This window comes from Lissotriton vulgaris, chromosome 1_1 (assembly GCF_964263255.1).
Source record: "Lissotriton vulgaris chromosome 1_1, aLisVul1.2, whole genome shotgun sequence".
NCBI classification, from domain to species: Eukaryota; Metazoa; Chordata; class Amphibia; order Caudata; family Salamandridae; genus Lissotriton; species Lissotriton vulgaris.
Genome location: NC_141685.1, coordinates 324,519,130 through 324,535,092, shown reverse-complemented (window position 1 = coordinate 324,535,092; position 15,963 = coordinate 324,519,130). Strand labels below are relative to the sequence as shown.

At 46.2% G+C, this 15,963-nt stretch overlaps 1 protein-coding gene across 6 annotated transcripts in view; it reads left to right on the top strand.

Annotated features, from left to right (window-relative positions):
• The window catches only part of MKNK1 (MAPK interacting serine/threonine kinase 1), a 237,830-nt gene that overhangs the window by 164,892 nt on the left and 56,975 nt on the right, over positions 1-15,963 (top strand). For all 6 annotated transcript variants that reach the window (XM_086952367.1, XM_086952369.1, XM_086952372.1 and 3 more), the window contains 2 exons: positions 6,112-6,306; positions 12,254-12,418. In XM_086952367.1, coding sequence (XP_086808493.1) covers positions 6,112-6,306; positions 12,254-12,418 — 360 coding nt within the window. The remainder of the gene's footprint in view (positions 1-6,111; positions 6,307-12,253; positions 12,419-15,963) is intronic.

Below are 15,963 nucleotides of genomic sequence, written 5' to 3'. Positions count from 1 at the left end.
GAGGACGTGGAAATAACAGCTCCAGGTCCTCCACCGCCAGCAAACAGTGACTCCTTGTCACTGCCCCCCGACCACGCAACACCAGTCGGGGGGAGACTCCAGCAGTTCCTGCCCGTGTGAAAGTCCATCACCACGGACAGGTGGGTCAGATCTCTTATCCAATACAGTTATTGTCTGGAGCTCACATCCACTCCACCCAACATTCCTCCAAAAAGCCGTCCTATGTCCGGCGAGCACTTGCACTTGTTGCAGCAGGAAGTCAACGTCATGCTGCAGCAAAAAGGGGCAATAGAGCTCGTTCCTCTGCAGGAAAGGGGTACAGGGGTTTACTCCCTGTACTTTCTAATTCCAGAGAAGGACGGATCCCTCAGACCCATCCTAGACCTCAGGCCTCTCAACTTGTACATTCTTTCAGAACATTTCCATATGCTCACGCTGCAGCAGGTTCTCCCACTGCTTCGGCAAGGGGACTTCCTGGCGACTCTGGATCTCAAGGATGCATACTTTCACATTCCCCTGCATCCTTCACACAGAAAATACCTAAGGTTCACCATTCAAAACCAGCACTACCAGTTCAAGGTTCTGCCTTTTGGGGTCACCACAGTGCCCAGGGTCTTCACAAAGTGCCTAGCAACGGTGGCGGCGCATCTAAGACGTCAGAACATCCACGTCTACCCCTATCTGGACGACTGGCTCATTCAAGCAAAGTCGGACCAGCAGTGCGCCAACCACGTGTCCCGCGCCATTCACCTTCTGCACGATCTGGGGTTCTCACTGAATTACCCAAAATCCCATCTCCAGCCCGCCCACATGCGGCAGTATCTGGGTGCGACCATAAACACTCTGGCGGCCACTGCGCAGCCGAATTCAGTGAGAATCGACAGCATTCAGTGGCTGATCCAAAGATTCAGACCTCAGCACTCGCTTCCAGCAAGAGTGTTCATGCTGTTGATAGGCATGATGGCCTCCTGCATCTCCATAGTCCCACACGTGAGACTACATATGCGTCCGCTTCAGGAGTGCTTAGCACGTCAGTGGACTCAGGCTCACGGGCAATTGAAAGACCTAGTGTTGGTGAGCGGTCGGGCATACAACTCTCTGCATTGGTGGAATCCACAAAACTTTTGCAAGGGCCGACCGTTTCAAGAGCCTGTGCCGCAGATCATCCTGACGACGGACGCTTCTCTCCAGGGTTGGGGAGCGCATGTACTCCATTACACAGTGCAGGGACTATGGACACTACAGCAGAAGAAGATGCACATCAATGTGCTAGAACTGATGGCGATCTTCATGGCCTTAAAGGCGTTCAAAGTACATCTGTGCAACAAGGTCGTGTTGATCCGGACGGACGACATGACTGCCATGTACTACATTCAGAAACGGGGAGGAACACACTCTCCGCAGCTGTCTCATCTGGCTCAGAGCATGTGGAAGTGGGCCATTCAGAGGAACATCTTCCTCATGGCAGAACACCTCCCAGGCAAAGACAATCAGATGGCGGACCTGCTCAGCAGGCACAGCCACCAAATGCACGAGTGGGAGATACATCCATCAGTACTCCAGCCGTACTTTCAAAGATGGGGTCATCCAGAGATAGACCTGTTCGCCACAAGGGAGAACGCAAAATGCCAAAGCTTCGCCGCCAGGTTCCCACACCCGCAATCGCAGGGCAATGCGATATGGATGAACTGGTCAGGCAAATTTGCGTATGCTTTTCCCCCAGCACCCCTGATACCGCTGGTGGCGCGCAAGCTCAGGCAGCACTCGATGACTCTCATCCTAGTTGCTCCAACGTGGGCTCGCCAACCGTGGTACACCACGTTTCTGGAACTTTCCGTGGTACCGCATCAAAGGCTTCATCTCACACCCAGCCTTCTGACGCAGAGCCATGGCGACATTCAGCACCCGGATCCGCAACAGCTCAACCTGGCGATCTGGCTCCTGAGGTCCTAGAGTTTGGCTACCTTAACCTTCCTCCCAATTGCATGGACCTCATTCGGGAGGCAAGAAAGCCCACTACTAGAGCATGTTATGCGGCCAAATGGAAGCGGTTTGTCATTTATTGCGCAAACCACAACATTAATCCGCTAGATGCTTCCATTCAGAACATCATCTGTTACCTGTTCTATCTGTACCAGTGTAATTTGGCATATACTTCCATCCGCATTCACCTGTCTGAGATGGCCGCATACCTCCAGAATAGACAGCACCTTTCACTTTTCAAAGTGCCTGCTATCAAAGCTTTTCTGGAAGGACTCAAAAGGGTCATTCCACCACGGACCCCACCAGCTCCAGAATGGAACCTCAATGTGGTTCTTACAAGACTGATGGGTCCTCCTTTTGAGCCACTACATTCTTGCGAACTTCAGTTCTTGACTTGGAAAGTGGCTTTCTTAGTAGCAATTACGTCGCTACGGAGGGTCAGTGAGCTGCAGGCCCTCACAATCCAAGAGCCTTTCTTCCAGGTTCATGCTAACAGGGTAGTGCTCCGCACTAACCCTAAATTTCTACCCAAGGTTGTGTCTGTTCCACATAAACCAAACAATTGAGTTGCCGGTGTTTTTTCAAAATCCTGAGTCACTGGCGGAGCGGATGCTCCACACCCTTGACGTTAAAAGGGCCCTAATGTATTACATTGATAGGACCAAGGATTTTAGAAAGACTAAGCAGCTTTTCGTTGCCTTTGCGCCACACCACAAAGGTAACGCTATTTCCAAGGCTGGTATTGCTAGGTGGATCGTGAAATGTATTCAGATCTGTTATGCGAAGGCTAAACGCACTCTTACAATTCCACCGAGAGCCCACTCCACCAGAAAGTTGGGGGCCTCTATGGCCTTCCTTGGAAACATTCCCTTAGAGGACATATGTAGAGCAGCCACATGGTCTACCACGCATACATTTACTAAACATTACTGTGTAGACGTGCACTCTAAACAGCAGGCAGCTGTAGGGCAGGCTGTTCTCAAGACACTTTTCCAAACTGCTGCAGCTGGCACGGGCGGCCGCCGCTAATGGAGGGACTGCTATGTATTCTATGCACAGATATGAATTCAGCAGCCCACATGCCTCGAACTGCAAATGCTACTTACCAGTATGCATCTGTTCTTGGCATGTAGGGCTGCTGACATTCATATCGCCCGCCCTCCTCCCCGGCGCCTGTAGCAGCTGTAGTGTTTACATATCATTTCATGGCATGGTCATCATTCACTAAGTTCACTCCATCTCGGCCACAATGGCTAAAAACAATCTGGGGATGGAGTCGATGCCCATGCGCACTGTAGTCCAGGGGAGGAGCCACCTATCTCGTGATACTTCGAAGACTCTCCCAGGACAACAATGTGCAATCATCCGGACCCAACACTAGGTGGCGATCTATGCACAGATATGAATGTCAGCAGCCCTACATGCCAAGAACAGATGCATACTGGTAAGTAGCATTTGCAATCTGTAATTACCTACTGGCACCAGTAGGTAGTTCTAGTTAGGGCCATGTTTCCATAGGAAAAGTGTTTTTGACGGTGTTTGACAAATCTCCATAAATTCCCCCTAATCGTGTCATAGTAAGTCCTGTTGTGCATGGAAAGTGTCGGGGTGATCCTTCAAGCACAGGCAGACAAAAAGGGAGGGTCAGAAAAGGGGTTTGCCATGTTAATTCCCCTAGGACTTCTCCACATGCTTACAGCCTGACAGTTCGACTGAATTGCACCAAATTTGTCAAAGGTAGATTTGGCTACGCAGGTTCGGCTTTTCTTATTTGGTGTAATTGTTTAGAAAATTAAGAAAATACAGCTGGTGATTTCTGTGGCTGTGACGACTTCGTGGAAAATAACTAGCTTGTGAAGGGAATTGCAGAGCTCTAACAATTTTGGTTGAAATGTCAGCCAACTAATCTGCTTCACCGATTCCCGAAAGGTCCAGAGGGCATGCTCGTAAAGATTTTTTAAACAACTCTGGGGGGGGGGCACGGGGCGGCGGCGCATCTCCCCTCTGGCCCTAAGTAAAGAAGGGAGTGGGCAGCACAGCTCTCCCTTCTGGAACCATTGATGGCCCTGGTTACCTCCCCCAACCCCCACCCGAAGGGTTGTTTCCTGCTTTGTCCCAGGGTGCCCACCCCCCGGACATAGCTGTTTCCTGTGGCTTGGCAGGAGCTTTACTGCTCCCGTCAAGCCATGGCAAACACTCTGCTTCAAACAACTCTCGCTTGCTGGAAGTGGAGCAGAATTGCTTATTTCTTTCAGACATAGGGAGCGCCCCATTTCTGAAAGCAATGCTGGCTCCATAGGGAGGTGGGGAGCTGGCAGGGACTGTGGGGGGCCTTCAGGGTCCCCCAGCAGTCCCACAGTGGAGTGGGTTGCCCTGCCCTGAGAAAGATGGGCAGGCCCTGGGGAATGGGGGGCCTCCGACCAAATACGGGTTGGGAGGGTCGAGCGGGGAGGGGGATATTTGAGTTCATCACTAATGGCCAGGTTTAAAGGCTAAAATCTGCCCCTTTCCCTAATAAATATACTACAGGTGGTTCGGTCGGGTCCACAATTTCTTAGTTCCTTCATTAAATGTACAGAAATTAAAAAAAGAAACGCACGAGGATTAAGTAAAAAAGTGGGTATATTTTACTTTTTTTTTTCTTTTTTACTCCAATGTAAGGCTGTCACAAGAACATATTCATAGCTGGAACGACAAATGTGACTTATAAGTGATTTAATAGTGACGGGCTTTTAGCGTAAAGATAATATACAGTGCTATGCAAAACCGTATATAAAATGTTAGAATCAATAGACATCCGTCCCTGAACCCAAACCTACAGTTGACCCCCTGTGAATTCTGTTTTGCGTGGGGTGGAGAACGCAGGGTATGGCTTGTCTGGATACGTCTACGTTTCGAACCAGGAATGTGTCTGATTGCAACAGAGGCACAGCTGGTCTTCAGGACCAGGAATGGCCAGTTTAACTTGACAGAACGAATGAACAATGAGTGGGGTATGTTTCACTAAGTGATAAAAACTGGTGGTCAGCAAGACCTACCAGTAGAAGTGGTGTGGGGGTACCACTTGGAGTCCTTATTGGAATATAAAGCCCTTCCCTAATAAAGCAGTCTGGAGAGGTCACCGGAAGCCCTGCCCCCTTTCACTGCCACTCTGCAAATGTGCCTCCTGGCGCGCTACTTGTTGGAGGATGAAGGCTCCCAAGTACCCTCAGCACCCAAGAGAACAAGAAGCCCTCCGGTTATCTCCAGTAAGTCCCACTCAGCAGAATTGCTGAGAGCTGGTTGGAGGCCCCGCCCCCTTTCTCCACTACTCTGCAAACACAATTACTAGTTAAATACCATAGACTTTCACTTACAAAAACTAAAGGTTACAGGGGCGTTATAGTTACAAAATGGAATTAAAATAAACGTGGAAATTCACTGAAAAAACAAAGGTTACAGACGTTTATCGTTGGGCTCAGACTTCACTCGTATAAAAAAAAAATGCAGGGGCATTAGTTATAGTTTTGGTTAAGTTAACTAAAGCTGCTGAATTTCTGTGGTTTTGTACGAGTGAAATCTGAGCCCTACTATGTCTCTGTAACCTTTTTGTTTTTTGTCCATTGAATTTCTACGTTTTTTTCCGGACTATAGATCCCTGTGACCTCTGTTTTATAGCGACTATATAGATATAACACGCTTAGAATGCCTTTCCTTTTTTGCTGCCAGAGCCTCCTTGGATATTCCTTGTATTTGTTAGATGGTGTGATGCTCATGTTGCCGCCGTGACCTCAAGCTACCATTCATAGCCGGGTGGTGAATTCAGTTTGGGCTCCTTGAAGATGAGCATATGAAAGATTTGGACATCCCGGACAGTATAAAGGCTATTTGAAAAAATATTAGCTTTAGCCCAGTTATGTTCAGTCTTGCGTGCTATGGCTGTGAATGGTGGTACATGTGTAATTTCTGCACTTCAATGTTTTAAGGGGCTGCCTGACCTTTTGTAATTCTTGGAGGCTATGGATTGGGGAACCAACGTTGCCAGAGTTGGTATTGTAGCTGGCCCTTAGTAAAGCTGTGGTAAGTGAATTTAGCATTGGAGACCAGATTGCAGTGTTCAAGTCATGACTGATCTGTTTTTCATTTCAGTGTGGCTCTGCTGAATATATGGCCCCTGAAGTGGTTGAAGTGTTTACTGACGAAGCAACTTTTTATGACAAGCGTTGCGACCTCTGGAGCCTAGGAGTGATTCTGTACATCATGCTTAGTGGCTATCCTCCCTTTATTGGAAACTGTGGGACCGACTGTGGCTGGGACAGAGGAGAAGTCTGCAGAGTTTGCCAGGTAATTTCTACAGATTTTTAGCAGGAGTATTTAAAAATGTCACACTAGTTTCAAAATAGTGACTCAAATGAGATGCCATGATTCAGTCCTGAGCTTCCAATTAACATCCCAATGCATTTTGAGAGTTGAGTCTGTTATCCCTATTGAATGAATTTGCCTAAGGTTCTACAGGATTAAAGATTGAAGCAGAAAAATCTGGATTGAAAAGTGAATACCCCTTAGGAGTGGTGACCTACCCAGTACCATGATGCACATCAAGTGCAATAATCTGCCTACTAGCACTACTGTGCAGTGTACAGAAGCCTTCATTGCCAAATAACTACTGTTTTTAGATTTAGCCTTATTCAGCCCTCCAATATAACGGTAAAGTGCATTCAAAACTAATGTGAGTTCTGTCCCGTTGAACATATCTTGTACAAGTAATAGTTTTCAATTAACTCTGAATTGGAGGGCGTCTGCTTCTTTTAAGACCTCAGCCACTGAAAAAACTGCAAACCTTTCATACTGACCTATGTTCATACACAAGAACGTGTTTGGTTTCTACTTGATTGCCTTGCAATACATCCGCTAACCGATTTGGGATAGTCACACAGACTAGGTTTCTTATGGTAAATTATGGGGAAAAATAAACGTGGGTTTGTGTATCGGTCAGACTATTTTCAGTTTCCAGCTCTTCAGAACTGTACACCCAAGTGTCTGAAGGCTAAACTATTCCAATACTTAAAGATGGAGGGCAACTGTGTGTGTGTTGGGGGGGGGGGAGGGGAGGGGGTAAATCTATTTATGCAAAATAGTGCTTGATAGGTAAAAGATCAGAAAAATCCTCTTGCAACGTCTTTGTACCTTTCTATGTCACACTGGCATTGTGTTTTGGAGTACTTTCCTGAAGGAAGTAGAAAAGACCTTTTTCCTTCTGCAATTGTCCCTTTTGGGCTAAATTGGGGTTCCAGGTTGGAGAAGCAAACTCCTCACTGACAGCTGTGTATTGAGCCTCAAATTCCTGAAATGTCATGACCTGGTATATGTGTAAACCCAAAGAAGTTTCTGCTGTCCTTCCGTCCTGTTCCTGGATGAGTATAGGAGATGTTTTTAGGTCTCGCTGAGCCAGCGCATGTGCTGCGAGACATTTTAGTAGGTGTTTTCAAAGGGCTACCCCCACACTTTGGCTGGCCTAGCGCTTGCATTCACGCGAGCGTGCACCACTCTGCCACACGTCTTGTGGCTACTGACATGTCTGCTTTTGACCCTGGCGTGCGTACACCACTCTGCTGCAAGTCTTGTTAAATTTCCAGCGATGTGTTCCAGTTTCTCTCACCCCTTCACGCTTTGTACAAAAAAATCAATCTTGGCGACCAAGAATGCTTATTTCTCTTCTAAAATCCTGGCTGCCGAAAATCAGCCTAGAGAAATCTTCTCCATCGTGCACAATCTCGCCTACTCGGACAGAGCTACCCTCAAACCCTCCTCTTCCCAGGACTTATGCGATTCCCTCAACACCTTTTTCCTGGACAAAATCTCTAACATCAAAGCAAACATCCCCCCCCACACCGTCAGTCGGAGCACGCCTTGACTCCTTCCCCTTTCTGAAAGAAGAGTCCTTCCTCTCCTTCCTGCCTATGGTCAAATCAGGCTCCCCTCTGGACCCCTGTCCTACTCTCATCCTGAAGCAGATCTACTCAGCCTGTGTGCAGCCCTCTCTTAAATTTCGGCCATCGTTCCTATCCTTAAAAAACCTGGCGCTGACCCCACCGCTCTTGTCAACTACCGCCCCATCTCACTACTGCCCTTTTTGGGGAAGGTACTGGAGCGTCATGTGACCAGAGCACTCAGTACCTTTGTGTAGGAGAACAGGGTGTTAGCCCCCCGTCAGGCTGGGTTCCGCCCCGCACACTCCGGGGAGTCCGTGGTGCTATCGGTCCTTGACAACCTCAGAGAGGGTATAGACACTAACCACCCCCATACCCTGGTCCTCCTCGATCTCTCTGCCGCCTTTGACACGGTTGACCACTCCATCTTACTTTCCCGTGTCAGGGCTGCGGGGATTGGAGGCTCTGCCTTGGTCTGGCTGTCCTCCTTCCTGAGAGACCGCACCCAGGCAGTGCGCTTGGGCGACTTCTCGGCGGACTTCCGCGAAGTACAATGCGGGGTTCCCCAGGGCTCTTCCCTTCCCCTCTTTTATTTAATCTGTACATTGCCCCTCATCTTTGCCCTTCAACAGATGGAGGTCTCAGTCTATAACTATGCGGATGACCTTCAGCTTATTTTTTCTTTATCCACATCCCCCGAGTCCATGTCCAATTTCCAGTCTGTTATGATCTTCATCCGGGACTGGATAAATTACAACCACCTGAAGTTAAACCCAGACAAAACGGAGCTGGTTTTGACAGGTGGTTGCTCCAATCCCTGGACCTCTCTTCTGGCCCCCTCCTTAGGTCCCCCACCCCCCATTCTCCATCGTCTTCTGTAAAAACTCTTGGGGTTAAGCTGAATGACCAACTCACCCTGCCCTCCCTAGTTAGTCTAGTTGTGTCCTTCTTTTCTCTCACTCCGCACTATCCGCAAAGTCTCGTTTTTTTTTTCTCTCCCTGCCCTCCAGCTCATATTCCTGGCAATGGTAACCTCTCGCCTAGACTACGGCAACGCCCTTTACTGCGGCATGCCCGCTTATAGCATGAAACGACTACAGCTGGTCCAAAACCAGGCTGCTCGCCTGGTCTTCAACTTGGCCAAATCCCACCACGTCACTCCCCTCCTAAAGTCCTTACATTGGCTCCCTATCCGAGAACGAGCTCCGTTCAAGATGGACTGCATCACTTTTCAGGCCCGGGTCGGCGCAGCCCCTGCCTTGATCTCTTCGGAACTCAAAGCCTACGTCCCTACCAGGGAACTACGTTCATCCTCCCAACAACTGTTGACAGTTCCTCGCTTTAAGCGCAAAAAGTGGGGAGGCACGAAATTTTCTACACTTGCCCCTTCTTTCTGGAACTCTCTCCCCGCTCACCTCAGATCGTGCACCCAATATACACTCTTCCGTAAGGCGCTAAACTTTTCTCTTCTCACAAGCCTTCTCTCCGTAAACTGCTTCTCTCCATCTCCCCTCGTTCTTCCTGTCCTCCTGGGCTCAGTACTCTATAGACCCATGAAACCGCCAGGTGAACGTGTGCTCTATAAATATTTTAAACTCAAACTTTCATAGGTTTGGAAAGAGAAGTGAGCAACACGTTCAGTGGACTTTAATGCCCCCAAATTATTTTGTGCTTGTTTTTTTGTACTAGCTTTCCAAGGAGATCTCAAAGTCCTTGAATTCACAGGGGCGGGGAGCCTTTCTGCTAATTCCGGCGAATTATTTCACACACCCAAACTGCTAACCACTTATCTCAGATGATGCGAACTTCACTTTCATTAAACAATCACTTAATATCACCGCACTACGAAGCACATACCAAACACCCTCCCACCACCGCCTCCTCCTGCACCGTCATCAACTAACAGTCTATTCCCAGGAGCACTAGGACCTGAATCAGCACACTAACGATTGGTTGAGGTGCTGACAGTTCACCAGTCCCCGCACACTTTACATATTACTAGTCTTCCTCGGGCCCAAATGACTCAAAATGTGTATAGCATTGGGATTGGCTGTCACGTGACCCAGAAGTACAGACCTTCTCAACAGAGGTAGTTTTCCTCCAAGAGGTCCATGAAGAACAAAAGGGTTTGAGCTGAATTTACAGACCCCAGTGTAAGTAGCCGGCAGGTCGGGATGTAACTACGTTGCTTTTAAAATGGACAGTCCCCCTAGATGGGTGGGCAGGTCTTCCAGAAATTCGTTCTGTTTGGAGGTGTTCAAGGGTTCCTTCTTGCAGTTCTTATTTTCTTGTTTGATCCTCTGTTCAGGTTAGCCGCTATCAAAAATATTTTTTTCAATGTAGCATTTGGTTTTAAAGTCTTCACCCTCGCTGTAAATTTGCTTGATTGTCTTAATTTCTCCCAAGTGGATAGAGGAGATGTGTGTTGCTGGATGGACACTACCTGCGTGTAGTAACGAGTTTCATTATGTTGGCTAACAAAGTGTACTGCTATGCGTTTGTTAACCCATGTAGAATGCAACACCCAAACATTCAATACACCTGTTGGTTAAATGCATTGTGAATTTTACATTAAATGGAACGTCCTTCAGAAAAGTGAAAATCTCGTAATATTTAGGTAGAACCAGTCAAGAGCATGATGACATGATTCGTGTATCTTAACCCAAAATAGTTTGTAATGTGTAGGCTTCTGCAAGTGATACCTGAACCTCCTACTAGAACCACATCTTAAAGCGGTTCATATAGGAAGTGGCAAATCTGAAACCCACTACTATGGTCTTTTTATGCTTATACAAAACTTGTTGTGTAGACTAACATTGTTATTCAGCATTTGTTAATTTTTATCAGCATATATGTTCAAACAGGGTTGCTTTCTGGCGAAGAGAGTTATCACTTTAATGCCTGTTTGTTTGACTGTATGTGCATAGTGTGCAGACATCTATGGTAACCAGTAGCATAACTTGCGTTTCTTGTTCATAGAAGGGTAAGTTTATGACATCAATGTGAACCGTCAGCATGCCTGGCATCCAGTGAACATTGGCAAGTGTGTTCATTATGTCTTTCATATCTTGTCTAAAGGAGGGTAAGTTTGTGATGAAGGGAGTCTGTGTAAACCTGGAGAATGGTCCTTTCCCAAATTTGTCTAAAAATTAATCTTCCCCAGTTTCACTTGACACTCGGATATGTATAAATTGAAAAGTAGGGTTGCAAAAGCACCTCCCCACTTGCCACCCTTTCTACAGCAAGGGCTGTATTTTTGTTTGTTGAATATGCGGATCCCCACCTAATTATCCTTATAAAGAAGCATGATTTGCAGTAATCTTAGATGGCTTCCCTGAGTTTAGTTCTTGTTCTAGTAGATTACAATATACCTTCTGAAAAGTAGTTAGAATGTTCATATAGGCTTTAGGGCTTATAAGTGTTTACCCATGCAACAGTTGATATTGTTGCACCAAGGATATTGTGCTGCATAACTAAATACTTATAAGGTCCCAAAAGGGAGGCCTATTGGCTATGCCATTGCTTGTTACCTGAAGGTTGCTGTATGATTTACTGAAATTAAGTGTGCTATTACATTGGTTGAGCTTTCCATTGGCATGTATAATATTACAAATTCTGAGTACTTAAACTGGAGAAGAAATTATTTAATCACACTTTATCAGATGTACCACCCGGTTAAGTATTTCTCAACAAATTTCTCCACTAAGAGCTCAAGTCCGATTTGAGTATGGTGTCCAGCTTGGCTTGCGCTGGCCTGCTAGAAGAGGAGGCTGTGTAAGCAGGCACACTGGTTGTTCACCATATCCAACTGCTTAACACTGAACCGCTGCCAGGGTCTTAGCCACATAGTGTCATTCAATATTGATCAAAACTGAAAAAGCTTAGTCTGCTGTTTGACAAAATGTCTGGTATCTGGGTCAGATCAAGCTTTGCCAATTTTGAGGTTTAAGTTTCAAAGGGTCAAGGCAGCAGTCTACACACACTATCCCACTGTCCCCATTACATCGCATGCATTAAAGTCTGAGCCCCTTGCTCAGTGTCCTATTCGAAAGTAATGCAAGGCATCTGAAGACTTAATTTCTCCAAAGACTTACACTGCCAAATGTCAAATATAAATAAAGTGCTGGCACTGCATGTACAATGTCTGTGCATAAACTACAAAGCAAAGCTATCACTTCATCCGAATCATCACTATACATTTCTTTGTGAATGCTTGGTTTGTATCGCTTTATGCCGTTGTAATATTTTTACTGCGTCCTCATTTGATAATTTACATGAACATTCTGCCTCTTGTACCTTTGCAATCGGTGCCTCTGTTAATCATTCCCACCCAACACATATTCCTACTTTGTTTGAGACAGAACAAACTGTTTGAAAGCATCCAAGAAGGCAAGTATGAGTTCCCCGAGAAAGATTGGGCTGGCATTTCTAGCGGTGCTAAAGATTTGATCTCCAAGCTCTTGGTCCGGGAGGCGAATGAAAGACTTAGTGCTGCTCAAGTGCTTCTGCATCCATGGACAAGAGGGGTGAGTATCCTATGACTCCCTGAGCTCCAAGCATGATTTTATTTTTTCTTTTGTCATGTTCATTTATCTTAAACTGTGTGGTATAAACATGTTTGAGAATCCCATGATAATACCGCATGTGGTGTCCATTTCTGTTTAATGGTAGACTGCCAATCTCCAGGTATCAATGGGGAAAAAATGTATTCCTATAATCTTATTTCATCAAACATTGGACCAAATTAAACACCCACTCACCACAACCTGTCCAGCTAAATAGAAGCTTGTCATCAAGTTCTTGAAATTCTGCTTTTAGTCTTGTGCTACTGGCATTTCCAAGTGTTTGGTATCTTTGAAAGCGAGGTAAACATGACCTACCAAAATATGAATGTGTGTATACGTATGTATGTTCACACTCTTCCATGTATTAAAAGTATGGGATTAAGATATATATTTTTCATTTCTCCTTTAGTTCCATATATTTTTTAGATTTAAAATAACATTTCACAAATTGAATTTGTGCATTTCTTAAATGCAACACTACTTAGTATGCGTTTTGGACAGCCAGCATAATTTGTTTGCAGAAAATTAAAGCACCTTGGCACTGGGGAAAAAACCCCACTGAGGAAGGTTAAGATGATCCTGAAGAGGATGAAGTCTATTACTTCAGCAGTTAAGATGATCCTGAAGAGGATGAAATAGATTACTTCAGCAGTAGTCCCACTGGGAACACTAACCGTATCCCAGAAATAAAGACTGAAGATCTGCATCTTCCAAAAGCAGCCAAGAGGATAGAATTCTAGGAAAAATGCTTGGCTATAGAGCATCAAAGAGCTGAGATTGGGCCTAGACATGGTGGCAGTAACATTTTAACTAGGGAGGAGGGATTGTTGACCCCAAAGGGATTGTTCCCATATATTCAGAGGGTGATATGACCAAGTGGTTTACAGCCTTTGAGAGAACTTGTAAAATGAGACCTCTCCACAAGAGGTATTGGGGATCTCTTCTCTTGGAGCTGTTCTCAGGCAAGTTTAGGGATAGGCTCCTGACACTGAGTCAGATGCGGAGTTCTGACCTAATGAAGTACACCCTGATTGAGGGCTTTGGGCTCAACACATTATGGAAGAGAATCTGTTGAATAATTGTGTTCCTGAGAAATTACATCAGTACTTGGCAGACCTTGCCCCCCCCACCCCCCGTTCTCAAGAATTGGGGAAGAAGGCAGACAACTGGGTCAAGACAAGGGGGACCAAAACTACCACTTGGGGGGGGGGGGGTGACTACCTTGGAGGGGGTGCTCCACTACCCCTTTCTTAAAGATGGTGATCAGTCAAAGTCTCCCCAAAACCTGTTCAGAATGGTGGGCCCAGAAACCATACAGTCTAACGGTGGGTACCAGGGTAAGTACTGGGATCATGAAAGGTACTGATGCTTTGATTGTAAGGCCATTGGGACCCTAACTGGAGATCTTAGCTGTCCCAACAAAAATAATTCCTCTAGTGCACCTGCAGTAAATGCAGTGGTTGGTCTCTAAATGGGATCCCAGGTGAACCCTGTTCATGGCAGAGCCCACTAAAGCAACTTGAGCCACGTATGGTGAGGTAGATGTAGCTGCCCTGGCTGTCTGGCCCAGTAATCTGGAGAAGTACAGAAATCAGTCACATAAATGGGGATCAGAATTGAAGCACTGAGGGATGCAGGTGCAAGTGTCACTACGGTGACTCTTGTCCTCAGGACAATATCGGAGTATCAGTTTCTCATTTAGTACTCAATGCTGATCAGGCTAGGGTGCATCCTATTGTGATAGTATCCTTAGAGTTGGGCGGGTTACTGGTCAAAGAAGGTGGTGGTTATAGGAAGCGGTCTATGTGCACACTATACCTTACTTTGTTATAGTATATACAGAGCCCAGTGGATCCCCAAATGTATAGCAGGGGCAAGAACAACTCTTTGACTAAATGCATTAAATGCTTCACACCCTCCTGATTATCCTAACTACTCAACCACAGTACCACAATCAAGGTCTGATGACACAGACTCAGACTGAATCCAGACTATTTGGATAAGTATAAAAAAGGTATACTGTATGTTTAATTTCTAGCACCAAGCCGTCCTTGCCACAGTTAAGTAGAATATGCTTTCAAATGCAAACATTTCATGAAAATGCAATGTTTAAAATTGGAATCGTTGCATGTTTGTATTTGCTTTTAAAACGGTTGAAAATACAGTGAAGTTACTTTGAATTACTTTAATACTAATTTACGTTTTAGTTGAAAGCAAGGTTACATTTTTAGAAGAAAACAATCTATGGGAGAAAAGAATGTTCTCGGTTTGCAGTTAGGTAGACTACCTGCAAGAATAGCTTTGTGGAAAGAATCAAGGTTCAAGTTGGCACTCCAGTGCGCCACCAGAGCGACTAGGTGCCGGGTACCAATGTTAGCCAATGGGGCTAGAGAGCAGCTTGATTGGGGGGCTGCTCATGGGCAGGCCACTGTCTTAGGAGCCAAGCTCCTAGGTTTAAGGTCAGGGGAAAGGGGGTCCCAGGTCTGCACAAAGTCCAGAACCACCACCAGTGTGACTGGGCCAGGGTGCTTACGAGGTGTCAGGAGCACAGTGCAATCCTAAGGAGGTTGCAGTTTTGGGATTTTGGCTGCAGGGTCGGTCCAAGAAGTCTTGCTGGTCGAACCAACAGCTGGGCAGGCAAGTTGAAGGGCTCTGACGTAGGTACACCTCAGGTACTCTTCTCTAGGGCGCAAGACAGCTGGATGCAAGGGTGCCTTTTGAGGTCTGATTTCACCTTATTTATTTATTTAGTGTATTTTATTATAGCGCACAGATACCCCAACGGGGTGTCCCGGCGCTCCTGTGCGATTTAAGCTGAGTTAGATGTTATATTAAAGGGGGGATGTTCAACAAAACAAATGCGTTTTTAAAGCTTTTCGAAATGGGAGTTCTTCCTGGATCATCCGGATAGAGTCAGGTAATTTATTCCAAAGGGTAGAGGCGCATACTTGAAAGGTTTTTCCGCCTGTGCGGGTTTTTTTGAACCTGGGGATGGTAAGAAGGTTTTTTGAAGTGGAGCGAAGGGACCTTGTATTGCGGTAAGGGGTGAGGCAGGAGGAAAGATGAGCAGAGCCCCTGCCCTTCAATGCACGGTGGGCCAGTACCAGTGCTTTGAATTCTGCCCTTTTTTGTATGGGCAGCCAGTGAAGTCTACGGCGATGCGGCGAGATATGTTCACGTAGGGAAATGCCACCAACCAGTCGTACTGCAGCATTCGGGACTGTCTGGAGTCGATGGCATAGACCAACAGACAGTCCGGTATACAGGCCATTAGCATAGTCCAAATGCGAGGTGATCAATGCTTGGACTATGATCTTCCTGGTGTTGTTGGGTAGAAAGTTGATGAATTTCTTCACCATCCTAATTTTGGCAAAACATGCTGCAGAGACTGTGTGTACCTGTTGTTGAAATGAGAGGTTAGAATCCCATCTTACCCCCAGGTTTTTCACCGAATCTTTCGGTTTAGGTGGGACACTTAGATCAAGAGGCCACCAGATGTTCGGGTC